This window comes from Cebus imitator, unplaced genomic scaffold (genome assembly GCF_001604975.1).
Source record: "Cebus imitator isolate Cc_AM_T3 unplaced genomic scaffold, Cebus_imitator-1.0 Scaffold148, whole genome shotgun sequence".
Lineage (NCBI taxonomy): Eukaryota > Metazoa > Chordata > Mammalia > Primates > Cebidae > Cebus > Cebus imitator.
The window spans coordinates 3,925,241-3,943,832 of NW_016107463.1; the positions used below are offsets into that span (position 1 = coordinate 3,925,241).

The 18,592-nt window shown below is 35.2% G+C and overlaps 1 protein-coding gene across 1 annotated transcript in view; it reads left to right on the forward strand.

The window, feature by feature from the left end:
• Positions 1-18,592, forward strand: part of GFRAL (GDNF family receptor alpha like) — a 59,442-nt gene that overhangs the window by 15,200 nt on the left and 25,650 nt on the right. Inside the window, exon 6 of the mRNA XM_037743586.1 lies at positions 7,277-7,527. Coding sequence (XP_037599514.1) covers positions 7,277-7,527 — 251 coding nt within the window. The remainder of the gene's footprint in view (positions 1-7,276; positions 7,528-18,592) is intronic.

The window sequence follows — 18,592 nt, forward strand, 5'->3', positions numbered from 1 at the left end:
ACGTTAAAAGAAAAGGGACAGAGAAGATGGTTAATGAACAAGTCCAGGAAGAGTGACAAAAGCAAAAAGATTCTTCTGGTCTTAACTGGGCTGTCCATTGATCCCGCAAGGAAGAGTCTTTGATGTAGGCAGAATCGTTGGCAGTAGATGCTGGGTGCCTATCATGAGCAATGGCAAGACAGTGTCAGGTAAGATGGCCATTTTGAGCTGCCGAAGTCCTGCTCTCTTTATGGCCAGAATCCTCTTGAGAGGACAGATAGTGGAAGAGAATGCTTGTTTATATCCTTATGTGGTAGGATGCCGTCTAGTTTATTTAGCAAAACATTTTGTTCCTGTTGGAAAAGCGCCCCGTGAAATGTAAGATGGAGTTTTTTTTGGAATTACTTATGTCAAGGATGCTCTATTCAAGTATGGTTTGGACATCCCTAGCACACATGTATACCATGATTGTAGGAATGTACTCATTCCCCTCTTTCCAATCTCACACCTCTGATTCCTGGGGGAGTAATGTTAGTCGTTTATTTATTAATTCAAAAAAGTTAATCAAGCACCTACTACTACTCTAGGCAGTGGTGAATAAGAGAAACAAATGCATATGGATCTTATAGTCCAGGGAGAAGACAGACACTAAATTTTAAAATGTATATGTTGTTTTAAGGCAATGAGCGCTCTGGAGTTTAAAAAAGAACAGAATAAAAGGAATTGTGAATGGGCTCAAAGAGTTGCAGGGTAAATGGGGTAGTCCTAACAGGAAGCATTTTACCATACTTGAAGTGAGAAAATGGGCCTCTCTCAGTAGGTAATCTGAGAGAAAAGATACTAAGCAAACTGACCAGCCGGTGCTAAGGAAAACATACACATGTCATGTCAGAAAAGCAGTGAGGGTAAAATGTGCAAAGGGGAAAGAAAGAGAGGATGAGGTGAGAGATTTAACTGAGTGGATGCAAACAAGCCTATATCATATAAGGGCTTGTGGGACACTGCCTAGGACTTCAGACATGTAGGTGGCTCAGTGTGTGATTTGTCATATTTGTCCGCTTGTTTCAACCACTGGCAAAAGAGAAAAACGTAATGACATCAACTTCCTGAAGGTTTTTAGTAATTTCCTTTCTTTTAGCTTTTTAACTATGTCTGCTCTCATTCTCAGTCACTCTTAGTTCCAGATCTTGTAAACAGTTGTTAAAAAGAACTGCTTCCTTATAGCACACATTCTATGAAATTAGTGATAAGGAGCTAAGCAGAGTCCTAGGGCATTGACATATTTCTTCAACTCGTCACGTAGGATACCAAAGTTCTTAAAATTTTATTCAAGAATTTTTCATGCAAATGTGTGTTAGTTATTTTAAGGCTTATTATTTTTCTTGAGTGAATAATAAAGGCAGTGAAAAATTTTATAATGCAACTTAAGTTATTCAAACTCATTTATCATCTCAAAAATCCTTATTAGATGTGATTTCTTTTTACTTATTTTAACATCCCTAACATATTTGAAATAAATATTAAGGTCAATGACAAGGACATTTGTCATAATTAAGTCCCAACAGGTGGGGATTTTTTGTTATTGTACGTAAAATAATGGTATCACCTAAAATCAATGAAATATGGTAAACATATTTGATTACACTACTTTTCTCACATCAAAGAACTAAAACTATTACTGTCCTGCCTTTCTAATGATCATATTCCTACATCAACAAACCTAATAATATATTAACCAGCCAGGGCCAGAGGACACCGTTGTTTTAATAGCTATCACTGTAAAAATATCAGATTTATTCACAGGTGGGTACCCCGCTTTGCCTGATTCCAGTGCCAGGGCTTTAGATATGCTATCTAGTTACCTGGAAGCCGTTAGCATTCAACCTTCAAAGCATGCTGTTTCTGAGTAGACACATCAAAGAAAGTATTTTAATAGCAAGCGATGGCTCTGCTTCTACAGTCCTTGAGAATTCCTATGATAGACTCTGAACCACACACTCTTACACTAACCTCCTCTTGGTATCAACACCTTCTCAGATGAACTGACATAGAGTTCGTAATTTTCCCCAATAAAGACTCCCAGGTTTAACCACCTTTTCAAAATATTTGGTGTGGGGTCTGGAATGGGATAAGCATTCAAAAAACGTCATCTCCCTCCCTCTCACTTTTGAATATTGTACACTTAATTTTTATATTGTAAGGTACATATACATATTTCTTCACATGTAATTTCTTTCTTAGATTAGTTCAAGAGTAAGGACTGTGTGTCTTCAATTTCCTTTCACTATGTGCAAATAGTCCCTTAATGAGTACTTTAGAGAGGTGACAGAAATGTTATATAATATTAGTAGTCAATGTGAAAAGACAAATCCTATCATTTTCCCAAGCAAATTTTGCCTTAGGGAGATTTCTAGCATTTATATTAAATTATTGTTAATGTAATTCACATGAAAAACATATCTCTAAGTGGGAAACCACTTCAATGAGAATATTAAGCCGTTTATGATACTTACCTTTTTTGCAGAAGTGCCTGTATATAGGCAAAGCAGGGCACTTCAGCTTTAAAATATAATTTCTGTTCCTGTTCCAGATTTTTCAATTCATGATGGAATTTGGAATTCCTTTATTTTTTAAAAGCCAAAGAGGACAATTTAAGAACCATTTAATTTTCTCTAGTACAGATACCCTTTCAGAGGTGAGATTATGTCTTGCCAATTACACAAAAGCCTGGGTATTTACAGAAAGTTATAATCCATGATATTTTCATATATTAACTCAAAAAAGTAATAACAAGGTATTTGCTTGGAAAATATTCTAAATACTTTTAAACAGGTATGTGTTCTTATTTATTTAAAACAGATGGCATCATCTTATATACTTCTCTGTACATTATTTTTGTTATTTTTCCCTAAATGTGGATTAAAGACCCTTCCATAATTGCATATAAGAAAATTCACAAATTGGGGCCTGTTGGGGGTAGGGGGTAAGGGGAGGGAACTTAGAGAATGGGTCAAAAGGTGCAGCAAACAACCATGGCTCATGTATACCTGTGTAGTAAACCTGCACGTTCTGCACATGTATCCCATTTTTTTTAGAAGAAATAAAAAGAAAATTCTCCAATTTTTGAATGGCTATAGAGTATCCCATTGCATGGAGGTGGCTTAGTTAATTTGCTTAGTCTCTTTTGGACATTTAGACATACTCTAAGTTTCTCATTTTATTGGTAGCTATTGTAAATGGGACTATTTTCAAGATTTGCTTTTCAGATTGTTTGCTGTTAGCATATAGAAATGCTACTGATTTTTATATGTTAATTTTATGTCTTGCAATTTTACTGAATTTGTTGATCAGTTCTAAGTGTTCTTTGGTGGAGTCTTTGGGTCTTCTCAAATATAAAATTATATAATCTGCATACAAGGATAATTTTTCTACCTTTCTAATTTGGGGTGTCCCTCCCCCCCTTTTTCTTTGTCTAATTGCTCAACTAGGACTTCCAGTACTGCGTTGAATAACAGTGATGGAAGTAGGCATCCTTGTCTCATTACATATCTTAGAGGAAAAGCTTTCAATTTTTCACCATTCCATATGATACTATCTATGGGTCTGGTCTGTCATATGTGCCATTTATTCTGTTGAGGGATATTCTTTCTATATCCAGGTTTTAAGGGTTTTATCATGAAGGAATGTAGAACATTATCAAATGCTTTTTCAGCATCAATTGAAAAGATCATTAGTTTTTGTCCTTCATTTTGTTGATATGTTGTATCAAATTGGTTGATTTGCATGTTGAACCATCCTTTATCACTAGGATAAATCCCACTTGGTCATGATGAAAACAATGTTGATGTGTTGTTGAATTTGGTTTGCTAGGATTTTGTTGAGGATTTTTGCGTTAATGTTCTTCAGGAAAATTGGCCTATAGTTTATATTCCTTGATATGTCTTGTCTGGTTTTGGTATAAGGGTGAAACTGGCCTCATAGAATGAGTTTGGAAGTATTATTTCCTCTATTTTTGGAAATATTTTGAGTAGAATTGGTATTCTTCTCTAAATTTTTGGTAAAATTTAGCATTAAGTCCTAGATTTTCTCTTGCTGGGAGACTTTTTTTTTTATACATTTGATCTTAGTACTTGTTACTGGTCTGTTCGGGATTTGGATTTCTTCATAGTTCAATCTTGGTAGGTTGTATGTGTCTAAAAATTTATTTATATATTGTAGATTTTCTGATGTATTGGCATATATTTGCTCATAGTAATCTCTAATGATCCTTTAAATTTTTGTGCTATCAGTTGTAATATTTCCTGTTAAATATCTGATTATTTATTTAGATCTTCTGTTTCTTTTTATTAGTCTGGCTGATGGTTTGGAGATTTTATCTTTCCAGAAGACCAACTTTTCATTTTGTTAATCTTCTATAATTTTTTTTTGTTTCACTTTCATTTATTTCTTCTCTAATATTTATTCATATTTTTCTATTAATTTTGGGTTCAGTTTGCTCTTGATTTTCTAGTTCTTTAAGATGCATTGCTAGGTTGTTTATTTGAAGTTTTTCTTTTGTTTTTTTGTTTGTTTGTTTGTTTTGTTGTGTTTGTTTGTTTGTTTTTTGAGACAGAGTCTCACTCATCACCAGGCTGAAGTGCAGTGGTGTGATAACGGCTCACTGCAATCTCCAACTCCCTGGCTCAAGTGATTCTCCTGCTTCAGCCTCCAGAGTAGCTGGGATTACAGGCACATCCCTCCACTTCCAGTTAATTTTTTAATTTTTAGTAGAGATGGGGTTTCACCATGTTGGCCAGGATAGTCTCGATCTCCTGACCTTGTGATCTGCCTGCCTTGGCCTCCCAAAGTGCTGGGATTACAAGCACGAGCCACTGCGCCCAGCCTGAAGTTATTCTACTTTTCTCATGTAAGTGCTTATTGCTATAAACTTTCCTCTTAATACCGCTTTTGCCATATCCCATAGGTTTTGGTATGTTGTGCTTCCATTTTCATTGTTTTGGTGAACTTCTAAATTTTATTCTTAATTTCTTCATTTGCACACTGATAAATCAGGAGCATATTGTTTAATTTCCACTTATTTTCATAGTATTCAAAGTTTCTCTTACTATTGATTTCTAGCTTTATTCCATTGTCATCAGAGAAAATACTTGATGTGATTTCAATTATTTTGAAATTTTTAAGGCTTGCTCTGTGAGCTAACATATGGGTTATCATTGTGAATGATCTGCATGCTGAGGAGAATAATGTATTTTCTTCAACTATTGTGTGAAATGTCCTGTAAATGTCCTAAAGGTCCATTTTATTTATAGTGCAGATTAAGCCTGATGTTTCTTTGCTGATTTTCTGTCTAAATGATCTGTCCATTGCTGAAAGTGAGATGTTGAAGTCTCTCTCTTTAGCTCTAATATCATTTGCTTTACATGTCTAGGTGCTGCAGTGTTGGTTGCATATATATTTACAATTGTTATATCCTCTTGCTGAATTGAACTTGTTGTCATTATATAATTACGTTCTTTGTCTCTTTTTATAGTTTTTGTCTTAAAATCTATTTTGTCAGGGCCGGGCGCGGTGGCTCACGCCTGTAATCCCAGCACTTTGGGAGGCCGAGGCGGGTGGCTCACGAGGTCAAGAGATCGAGACCATCCTGGTCAACATGGTGAAACCCTGTCTCTACTAAAACTACAAAAAATTAGCTGGGCATGGTGGCACGTGCCTGTAATCCCAGCTACTCAGGAGGCTGAGGCAGGAGAATTGCCTGAACCCAGGAGGCAGAGGTTGCAGTGAGCCCGGATCGCGCCATTGCACTCCAGCCTGGGTAACAAGAGCGAAACTCCGTCTCAAAAAAAAAAATAAATAAATAAAAATAAATCTATTTTGTCTAAAAAAGTGTAGCTACTTCTGCTTTGTTTGTTTGTTTGTTTCCATTGGCATAGAACATCTTTTTCCGTCCCTTTATTTTCACTCTATGTGTTTCTTTACAGATAATGTATGCTTCTTAGAGTTAACAGATCATTGGCTTTTTAAATTTTTAATCCATATAATCCATTCAGCCATATTATATCTTTTATCTAGAGAATTTAGTCCATTTACATTTCAAATGATTTTGGTATCCAGTGTACCAAAGTTGTATTTTTTCAATTAAATATTATTTAGTTATCATTTTGGCAATATTTCATCGTTAATTTTCTGAGTAAAAATTTACCTACTTATCTGTAAGTAGCTAAATTATGCAATTTAAACTTAGTAAAACACATATTTAAAATGAATAAACAGCATATAGGTACAGATGTATTTTCTATCTAAATGACAGTCAAACTTCAAAGTTACATTTAGAAGATATCTTATATGTAACCCTTAACTGCATTGAAGGAATATGTTTGTTCTTCTGGCCTAAAAAATATATGTTCAGAAAATTTGTAGTATTTCCTTAATTATAAATTTAATATACATTAATTAAAGTTCACTATTATATTAAAAAGCTTGTACTCTGAGATGAATTAAATACTTAATTATGACAAACAATGCAGCTTTGGTTTTTTAACATAGTAGCACCCAGGTGGACATATAACCTCATGAAAATGTCATATTCTCATAGAGCTTTCATACATGTTTGATGGCATCCTACTCAAGAAAGATTAAAAAGCAATTTTAAGTAACAAATATTAAATTGAAAGATTATTATTCTTGCATCCACTACTAAAAATATATTCTTATTGTTAAAGATTCAAAAATGAAATTAGTGTACACCATCCATACTTTTATTCAATGTTATTACAGGAATAATCAAATACATAAAAAACTAGTACCTCACAACATATTGTAAATTCTAATTAGTCTGCTTAGTCTGTTGAGAAAGTATAAAGCACCTCCCATCCTGTGAGATAACTGACTTGAAAGGTCAGGTAACTTGTTTGAAATCACTTGGTGTGACACAGTGGCCAAAGACAAGCCACAAAACTATATTCAGAACAAAAAATTGCCAATAATCTCTGAAGTAGTTCATACCTCAAATCATCATACATGGAATAAAATTAGTCATAAAGGAAAATCCATCCAGGGAATCCTCAACTTAGCCTCTGTCTTTCATCACACACACAAAAAGACAATAATTCACAAGATTACAATTTCTCCCATACTCCCTATGGGAACTTTTAAAATTATAAATTTACTTTTCAACTACCTACTAGCATCTCAAAGGCATTGTGTTTTATGTCATTCATTAGGTGATAGGGGATCACATGGTAATGTGAAATAATATTATTTGAAATTTAATTATTTTTCTTCACTCTTTCTCTAGGAGGCACTATAGAACATTTCAGTCAAAATGCTGGAAGCATGTGACTAGAAAGTGCCATGAAGATGAGAATTGCATTAGTGCCTTAAGCAAACAGGACCTCACTTGTTCAGGAAATGATGACTGCAAAGCTGCTTACATAGATATCCTTGGGACGATCCTTCAAGTGCAATGTACCTGTAGGACCATTACACCAAGTGAGGAATCTTTGTGCAAAATTTTCCAGCACATGCTTCATAGAAAATCATGTTTCAGTAAGTTCCTCAAACAAAATTCTCTATCTGTATATATTTTGTTTTTGCCTATACAGTACAAAGTGGTAATCCAGCACAGAAAATTTATTTACAAAGATATTTTTATGTTTCTTATTGCATTTGAAAATTTGCTTTCTAATTTTGTTCTGTGTATTTGCTATTTTACTCATCTGAAAATAGTACATTTTTAAAATTTATATGATAGGTCACTCTTAATTATCATTTATTGATTTCAATGTCAAAGCATAGAATGTTTACTCTGTCAGATAAATGGGTATATTAAGTATCTGATGCTACATAACAAACCACAAGTATCTATACTTGTTATAAAACAATGGCTTAAAACAATAACCATTTATTTGATCACATTTCTACATATTGGATTTGGCTCAGCTGGATGGCTCTTCTGGTGGTCTTTTTGCGGGTCACTCATGTGCCTATAGTCATCTGGTACCTACAGACTCTGCTGAGCCTGTTTGGTCCGAGATGGTATTAGCAGACACCATTTGCTGGGATGGTGTGGTTCTCTCCCATATGACATCCTCAGCAGGATAGCCAAAAACTCTTACATGGCAGCAGAAGACTTCCTAATGTCTAAACCCCATTATGCAGCTATCTAGTATCTTCTGCTCTCACGTTTGTAAATATTTCACTGGACAAAGCAAATCACAATGGTGAACCTCAGGGTCACTGTGGGAGAGGACTACATAAGGATATGAATATTCAAGGTCAGATTAATCATGAATCGTTACTCTAACAACCTACTATAATTGGCAGTCCTGACCTATGTACAATATATTCAGTCTTCAATTTAGTTTTTCTCCACTTGGTCTTTAACATATCTGCTGATCAAACTATAATATGAGATGGAAAACATATTTTCCAAAGTTATTGTTTAACTTAGGGACAAGAAAATTGATACTTAGGAATTTAAATAATTTGTTCAGCATCTCAAAGTGAGCAAATGGTCAAGAGGGACCTTTCTGAGTCTTAAGGAAAGAACCTAAAGATGTGATCATGTACTAATTCAAAACTTCTCTTATTATCCATCTTCAGGGTTAGATCATGCAACCGTCTATGTCCCCAAACTTCCACAGCCCCCTACCTCCTACCCCCTAGGTGCCTAGCTGTAACTACCATATCTGCAGGTACTGTTTTTAGAAGGAAATAATGGGTATTTACTGTTTCATAGCAAACTAAATCTTTATATTTATTGAAAAGGTTTGACAGATATATATCTATACCTACATCTGTATCTGTATCTGTATACAAATATGCATTTATACAATTATATTTCTATTTTTCTTTATAGATACTTAGAGATACACATTACCTAATGTGATAAAACTGTGATTTGTTGTATATTAGGTAATAGACACACAACTCAGAGTGTATGGTTTTGATTTCAACAGTGTTTTCTGCAGAATATTCACCACAATTTCTATAATTAGCACTACAGATATATTTCAGCTGAAATCATGATACAGAGAAAAATTGCAGTGTTGTATAAGTCATAGTCTCTAATTTTCCTCTCTTATTAATATTAGTTCTGTTGAAACTGAAAGTATTTACAATGAATGGCTCATAAGATTATAGCAGAAAAATATCAAATAACCGATTTGGTATCAATCAAATTAAATCAATAGTAATATATACTGTTACATAATAGTGGTTATTTTTAGGCTCTTTCTCTATATTAAATTGTATGAAGAAACATGTTGACTCTTAGGTTATTAATGACTCAGTTTCTTTGGCAAAATTCTCTAAAAATACAGGTGTAAACATTCTAGTTCTAAACCTGTTTTTCTCAAACATAATTACAATTGTGTTAAATTTTCATACTGTTTGGCTACTATAACATTTTCAGAGCAAAACATTTGAAGAGGCACTAAAGATGGACATTTAAAAATCCTCATAGTTATTTCACTTTTCTTTACTCACCCAGGAAGACTCTAAACTGTAGGAAGTTTTTGCTCCAAATATTACTTACTAAGACTAGGAATTTCAAATGATAAGTTTATAGAATTAAAGGAACCTCAAAGGCCTTTGGTTACAGGCCTTGGTAGATTTGTCCCTTGGTATTCATGGGAAGTTAATTCCAGGACTCTAATAGACATCAAAATTTGTCCATGTTCAAGTCTTTGATATAAAATGGTGTACTATTTGCATATAACCTATGCATATCCTTCCATATACTTTAAATAATCTCTAGATTACTTGTAATACCTAATACATGATTTCCATGTAATGCTATGTAAATAGTGGATATAATATATCTTTTACATTCATATTATATTATATTGTTGTGTGGTTATTTTAAAATTGGTTCTTTCTCCCAAACATTTTGATCCAAAGTTGGTTGAATCCACGGAGGCAGAACTCACAGATACTGAGTGATGATTGTACTTGAATTAACAACAAAAATTCCAAACAAAACCAAAAACCAAATCCTTAGGCCTTGCCAATTCTAACAAATCTTTATCCATTACCTCAAATATATGGAAGTAGCCCAAGGATATTTTTTGAAGAAAATATGTCTCTCATCCTTGCCCTGACTTCTCATATCAGCCTAGCATTTTCATGCATTTTCAAAAGATCCATCATTACAGTATGTTTTCAAAACCCTTTAGCTTCTGCTTTCTTTACTTGAAAGTGTCAGAACTGGGTAGAACTGAGAGGACAATGAAGGCAGGCTTTTCGGTTTGTCACATTTGCTTAATTAAATGCATCATTTCTCAAACTCATTTGACCTCAGGCCACTCGTTTGACCTCTGTATTATTCATTTGAGTAATATAGAGGTCAAACTCATTTGACCTCTATATTACTTTATTATATTAGTTCTGTATTTTTTTATGTTAGCTCTCTACTCCCTTTTTTATGCAATATACTCTGTTTGTTACAAATTTTTATTGCTTTATTCTATTGTTCTACAATGCTGACCACGACCCACTAAACTGATTTTAAGACTTACTAACATGTTGTTCACTTTCTTGGAACATAAATTCATCTCCAGATAAAATTTATGAGATTAAATAGCTTGCCTGGGGTTCTGCATTGGGGTGTGGTAGTCATGACCCTAGCTGGCTGACTTGGAGCCCACTATGTTCTCCTGTTTGTGAAATGATAAAGAAAAAAAAAAGCAAAAACAACTTGTATCTGTTCCATATCCTTCAAAGCCCTGTTAGTCCAAACTTCATAGATCCGTTCTGAGAACTAAGCTTTGAAAATGCACTGAAGAGCCCTTGTCTGTTCCTGTGCACAGGACTAGACTCAGGTAGAAGAGCATCCTGCACATACCATGTGTTCTGTCACCAACCTCCACTTACCTGCTAACCTCTGGATTCACAACAAACTTACTTGTCTGTAATATTCTGTAGCACAGAACAAATTTGTGGCACTTAGAGCTAATAGAGAGATGAGAGACATGGCAGAGAGAGGAATTTGTTAAGAGACAGAGGACCACAAACACACAAAAAATGAAAGGATCCATTATTGTGTTTAGTTCATTCTACTGAAGGAGTGGGGAGGATATACCTTAAGCTGATAGAAATGCTCTTTTTGCATTTCTCAGAGCATTTTTTAAATACCAGTTGTATAGTCAACTAAAAGAGATATGAAATACCACCATTCTGCCCCTAAAGACTCATCTTCATTTGAATAATTAAAAGAAAAAGGAGGCAGAAGAGAAGGAGGAAAAGGAAGGAGGAGGAGGGAAGGAAGAAAAGAAAAAAGGAAAGAGGAGAAGGAGAAGTAGAAGGAGAGAAGGAGGAGAAGGGGGAGGAAGAGGAAGGAGGAGAAGAAGGAAAAGAAGTAGGAGGGAAAAGAGTGAAGCTGGAGGAAGAGGAAGAGAAAGAGGATTAAGAAAAAGCAGATCAAATCCGTATTGAGATACCATCTCACACCAGTTAGAATGGTGATCATTGAAAAATCTGGAGACAACAGATGCTGGAGAGGATATGGATAAATAGGGGTACTTTTACACTGTTGGTGGGAGTGTAAATTAGTTCAACCATTGTGGAAGACAGTGTGGCTATTCCTCAAGGACCTAGAAATATAAATTCCATTTGACCCAGAAATCCCATTACTGGGTGTGTGTATGTGTGTGTGTGTGTGTATGTGTATATATATATATATATATATATATATATATATATATATACACATACATATATATATATATGTGTGTGTGTGTGTGTGTGTGTGTGTGTGTATATATATATATATATATATATATATATATATATATATATATATGCCCAAAGGATTATAAATCATTCTACTATAAAGACATGCACACATATGTTCATTGTGGCACTGTTTACAATAGCAAAGACCTGGAACCAACCCAAATGCCCATGGATGACAGACTGGACAAGGAAAATGTGGCACATATATGCCATGGAATACTGTGCAGCCATAAAAAATGATGAGTTTGTTGTCCTTTGTAGGGACATGGATGAACCTGGAAACCATCATTCTCAGCAAACTGACACAAGAACAGAAAATCAGACACCACATGTTCTCACTCATAGGCGGGTGTTGAACAATGACAACACATGGACACAGGGAGAGGATCATTACACACTGGGATCTGTTGTGGGGAGCTCTGGGAGGGACAAGGGGGTAGGGATGTTGGGGAGGGATAACGTGGAGAGATGCCAGATGCAGGTGACGGGGGGATGAAGGCAGCAAACCACCTTGCCATATATGTACCTATGCAACAACCCTGCATGATCTGCACATGTACCCCTGAACCTAAAGTATAATTGAAAAAAAAAAAGAAAAAGCAGAAAACTTCTGTTCGGTAAATCGTACAAGGGATGGAAAACATAGCAATACAAATGTGATACATGCTTAAACAAATTCAAAGAATACAGAAATAACCCCATTCTCAAGAGATAGCCAACGTTAATAGGCTTGGTGTATATTCTTTTGAACTTTTTCTTGTAATACATGCATACTTTGAATACCTTGTATGTACCCAAACATGTCTCCTTTACCCTGACACACATATACCCCACACATATTTTTAAGGCCATTAAACTATATTTACTGCTTTACAGCTTGCTTTTTAAACTTAAAAAATATATGGTGGACCCATTTTTTAAGTATTTACATATATGGTAGCTTAAATGGTTTTTAAGATCACGTCATATAATACAGCTACAACATTATTAAGTAATCTCCTATTGATGTGAATATTTTGTTTGAGTGCAATTATTTTTGCAGACCTTGCTGCAATAAATGTTACTGCACATATTTACTAGCATTTCAATAGAATAGGTTTCAAGTGGTGGAATTACTAGACCATACAATTTGTGCATTTTTAAATTTGGTAGAAACAAAAAAAAAACCCAGTTTGTTCCAATTACATTATTAATGAGAAAAAAAATCATTATTTTTAATTTATATTTTTAGTATAAACAATATGGAACATCTTTTCAGTGGCTTTTTGGAAATATTCTATTAATTCTTACCTACTCTTATACTGTGCTTAAAATACCCTGCTTCTTTGGTCTCAGTAAATGACACTTTTTGCCTGTGTCAGCTGTTTGTATGGATATGTGAAGAGTTACTGATCTGCATACCTCCTTAATGATCCTGATAACAAAGTGATGACCTGGAATATGATAGTATCCCTCATTCTCTAAAACAACTAGGACCTACAGAAAAAATGTGAAATATAAATGGAGACAGTGAGCAATCTTGCCTTGCTCATGATCTTGAAGAGAATTATCTCATCATTTACCATTAAGTCTGACATTTATTGAAAATTTTTTTGTAGGTAACTGCAGATTGGAATAAAGAAATTCTCTCCTATTCATGGAATGAAAATCACTTTAAACAACAAATGAATGTTAAATTTTATTAAACGCTACTCTGCTTTTGAGGATCTCATCTGAAATATGTTCTGTACTTTTTAGTAATTGTCTTGTGGTAGACTGATTGGTCATCGTTCTAATATCGTTAGATTACCAGAAATAGAACTAAAGTATTCATTTCTAAACACATTCAAGAATCTCTATTTGTACAAAAAGAACAGACAAAATAAACCCAACTTATTAATTAGCACCCTATCTTTTCCCTTTCACAGACAAGTTTTTCAGAAGAGTTGCCTGGGTTCATTGTGTCAATTCAATCTTCTCTTACAGCGTGATTGACACTTTCCAGTCTGGCTCCTGGGTTTAGATCCACTCACAAAAGAAACTTTCCCATAGGTTATCAACCACATCCAGTTCAGAGGTCCTGAAGGTCCTTGTCTTATTTGGATTTCAAGCTACCTTCAAGAACAGTTGATATACTTTTCTTTCTTGATACACAACCCTCACACCTTGGCTCCTATTCCTCTGATCACCCTGAGTGCTCCACCTTGTAGGCTTACCCAATTGGCTAATTAATATTTGTGTTTCAAGACTCAGCTGTAGATTCTCTACTAAAGTAACTCTATAATCTTCTCCAAGGAGCTCCCATCCATGGCCATTGCATCATCACTTCTTACATTGACTTACAATCTTTAAGGAAGACCTCTTTTCTAAGATGCCAATTCAATTGTCTGTCCACCTACTTGATATATTCTTTGGGATTTTGAGATTATTATATAAAAAATAAGCATCAGAACCTCAGTGGCTTTACAGAATGGAAGTTTATTCCTTGGGAGTGTAAGTCCAATCATCATTAACAATGGTCATGTAGAGGACTAGCCTCTTTCCAACATGCAGCTCCACCTCCACATAGGACCTCCAAGTCTTCGCTACTCAGGTGAGGATAGGGAAGTACAAAATGTAGAATGTGTCACAGTCATAAAAGAGCATTTTATGGTTTGATGGTAGCAACAGTGCACATTACACACTCACGGTCCACTCTCCCCAACTCAGCCACATGACCATACCTATCTCCCGGGAGACAGGGAACTAAAGTCTAGCTTTGTGCCAGGAGGAAAGGCAACCGTAATTTTTGTTGTTGTTGCTGTTGTTGTTATTGCTGGTTTTTTTAAATTTATTTATTTTACTTGAGGTGCATACTGTATCTGGCATTCTCCCCATGTTATCCCTCCCGCAACTGTAATTGTTAATAAACAAGTCAGTCTCTGTCACGGTTTACCCTTCCTTTTCCCAAATATCCATTGAAATTTTATGTTCCCATGGAGAATATGCTTATTCCTTTTCCAATAGAGACATCTTAATGTTTTTCAAATTTTTATTCAGGGTCAGCCACCAACTCAAAGGCCCGCATGTTGAAAAACGTGCAAACCAAGTGTTGTGGCACCTTATAGCAGACAGGCAACCCGCTGCCATCGTCCTGACACAGACACTGAACACTAACGCACCCAAACCCCAACTTTATACCTACATATAGCATCAGGGACAGCATAACTGAAAAAAAAAACCTTCTACTCAAAATCAGGAAAAATGGGAGAACAATACCACACAGTGAGTTCCTACATAACAGGCTTTGTGCAGCCTCTCTGGCAGTGTGGATTTCAGTAAGGAGATATCTGTGAATCAAATATCTGTGAAGAACCACCCTCTATGACTCCTATTTCCTTCTCTGAAAGGTTCTTCCTTGACCACTTTTCTCCATGGCCATGTCTGAAACAGGTTTGGGTGAGTACCCCCACCTCAGGGAACATGGAATGCTCATATCCAAATCTTGTTCATAGTTTGAAGGATTGAAAGTTGTTTTAAAGTTTATCAGTCACAGACTTTTGCAAGCAGACTGGTGGCTCCTTTGGCAATATAATCTCGAAAAAATGTGTTAGGCTTCTCATGTACTTGCTTTTTATCAGTTACATGTGCCAGTATTCACAATAAAAAAAAGTTTCTTGACTTAGTTCCCAAGTTTGCCTTATTTCTTTCCTTCCTCACCTCTGTGCCTCTCGTTTTCTCTTTTAATAATTTAAGCTAATCTAAACAATAGACTTGTGTAAAAAGGTAATACCCTTAATCTGATAGTTGTTCCATTATTGAATCAATTTATTTAACTCAGAAATACTAGCCCTTTTATGATTGGAGATATTTTCTTTTTTCTTTCAACTTTTATTTTTAAGTTCTGGGATACACATGCAGGATGTGCAGGTTTGTTACATAGGTAAATATGTGCCATGGTGCTTTGCTGCACAGATCATCCCATCACCTAGGTATTAAGCCCAGTTTCCATTAGCTATTCTTCCTGATGCTCTTCCTCCCCCCACCACCCCCTGACAGGCTCCAGTGTATGTTTTTCCCACCGAGTGTCCATGTGTTCTCATCATTCAGCTCCTATTTATAAGTGAGCTCATGCAGTGTTTGGTCTTCTACTCCTGTGTTAGTTTGCTGAGGATTATGGCTTCCAATTCCATGCATTTTCCTGAAAAGGACATAATCTCATTCTTTTTTATGGCTGTATAATATTCCGTAGTACATAAGTACCACATTTTCTGTATCCAGTTTATCATTGACAGTCATTTAGGTTTATCCCATGTCTTTCCTATTATGAATAGTGCTGCAGTGAACAGACATGTGCATGTATCTTTATAATACAATGATTTATATTCCTTTGGGTATATACCCAGTAGTGGGATTGCTGAGTCAAATGGTACTTCTGCTTCTAGATCCTTGAGGAATTGCCACACTGTCTTCCACAATGGTTGTATGGTAGTTTTGATTTGCATTTCTCTAATGATCAGTGATGTTGAGCTTTCATATGTTTCTTGGCCACATAAACGTCTTCTTTTGAGAAGTGTAATTCATGTCCTTTGCTCACTTTTTAATAGGGTTGTTTGTTTTTTTCTTGTCAATTTATTAAAGGTCCTTATAGAATCTGGATATAAGATCATTGTCAAATGGAAAGATTCCAAAAATTTTCTTCCATTATGTGGGTAGTCTGTTCACTCTGATAGTCTATTTTGCTATGCAGAAAGTCTTTAGTTGAGATATCATTTGTCAATTTTTGCTTTTGTTGCAATTGTTTGTGGTGTTTTCATCATAAAACACCATTTGCCCATGGCTATGTCCTGAATGGTGTTGCCTAGATTTTATTCTAGGGTTTTCATAGTTTTAGATTTTACATTTGTCTTTCATCCATCTTGAGTTAATTTTTATATATGGGGTAAGGAAGGGGTCCGGTTTTGGTTTTCTGCATTTGTCTAGCCAGCATTCCCAGCACCATTTATTCAATAAGGAGACCTTTCCCTCCTGCTTGTTTTTGCCAGGTTTGTCCAAGATCAGATTGTTGTAGGTGTGTGGTCTTATTTCTGAGCTCTCTTCTATGTGTCTATATGTATGTTCTTATACCAGTATCATACTGTTTTGGTTACTATAGCCTCATTGCTATAATTTGAAGTCAGGTAGCATGATGCCTCGAGCTTTGTTCTTTTTGGCTAGGACTGTCTTGGCTATTTGGCTCTTTTTTTGCTCTTTATGAATTTTTAAGCAGTTTCTTTCTAATTCTGTCTAAGAATGTCAGTGGTAGTTTAATGGGAATAGCATTGAATCTATACATTACTTCGGGCAGTATGGTCATTTTCATGATACTGACTTTTCTTATCATGGAATGTTTCTTCATTTGTTTGTATCCTCTCTGATTGCTTTGAGCAGTGGTTTGTAGTTCTTGACAATGTCCTTCACTTCCTTTGTTAGCTGTATTCCTAGGTATTTTGTTCTTTTTGTAGCAGTTATAAATGAGAGTTTGTTCATATTTTGGCTCTCTGCTTGCCTGTTGTTTGCGTATAGAAATGCTAGTGATTTTTGCGCATTGATTTTGTATCCTGAGACTTTGCTGACGTTGCTTATTAGCTTAAGATGCTTTTGGGCTAAAACAATGCAGTTTTCTAGATATAGGATCGTGTCATCTATTAACAAAGATAATTTTACTTCCTCTCTTCCTGTTTGAATGCCTTTATATCTTTCTCTTGCCTGATTTCCCTGGCCAGAACTTCCAATACTAGGTTGACTCGGAGTGCTGAGAAAGGGCATCCTTGTCTTGTGCAGGTGTTCAAGGGTAGTGCTTCCAGCCTTTTCCCATTCAGTATGATATTGGCTGTGGATTTGTCATGGATGGTTTATTTCAAGGTATGTTTCTTCAATAACTAGTTTATTGAGTTTTTAACATAAAGTGATGTTTCATTTTACCAAAGGCCTTTTCTGCAACCATTGAGATAAGCATGTGGTTTTTGTCTTTGTTTTTGTTTATGTAATGAATCATATTTATTGATTGGGGTGTGTTGAACCAAACTTGAACCCCAGACATGAAGCCAACTTGATCGTGGTGGATAAGCTTTTTGATGTGCTGCTAGATTCAGTTTGCCAGTATTTAATTGAAGATTGTTGCATCAATGTTCATCAAGAATATTGGCCTGAAGTTTTCATTTTTTGTTGTACCTCTTCTAGGTTTCGGAATCAGGATGATTCTGTCTTCATAAAATAAGTTGGAGGGGAGTCTCTCCTTTTCAGTTTTTTGGAATAGTTTCCTTAGAAATGGTACCAGCTCTTTGTACCTCTGATAAGATTCAGGTGTTAATAACATCTTGGTTGGTAAGCTATGTATTAATGCCTCAATTTCACAACTTGCTATTGCTTTATTTAGAGATTCCATTTCTCCTTGGTTCAGCCTTGGGAGTGTATATGTGTCCAGGAATTTATCTATTTCTTCTAGATTTTCTGGTTTATGTGCATGGCAGTGTTTATAGTATTCCATAATGTTTGTTTGTATTTCTCTGGGGTCAGTGGTGATATCTACCTTATCATTTCTGATTGTATTTATTTGATTCTTCTCTCTTTTCTTCTTTATTAGTCTAGCTAGCAATCTATTAATTTTACAAAGAAAACCTCAGATCCTGGATTTGTTGATTTTTTTTGAAGGTTTTTCATGTTTCTATCTTCTTCAGTTCATCTCTGATCTTGGTTATTTCTTGTCTTCTGCTAGCTTTGGTGTTTATTTGCTCTTTGATATTTTTCAATCTTATCTTTTACTATTTGGGACCTATGAGTAGTCAGCTTTTTAAATGTTAGGGGATTCTTATTTTAATGCCTCTGACCTTTGCTTGAAAACCAGCCAATTTCTACCTGAGCTCATTTCTCTTTGGTA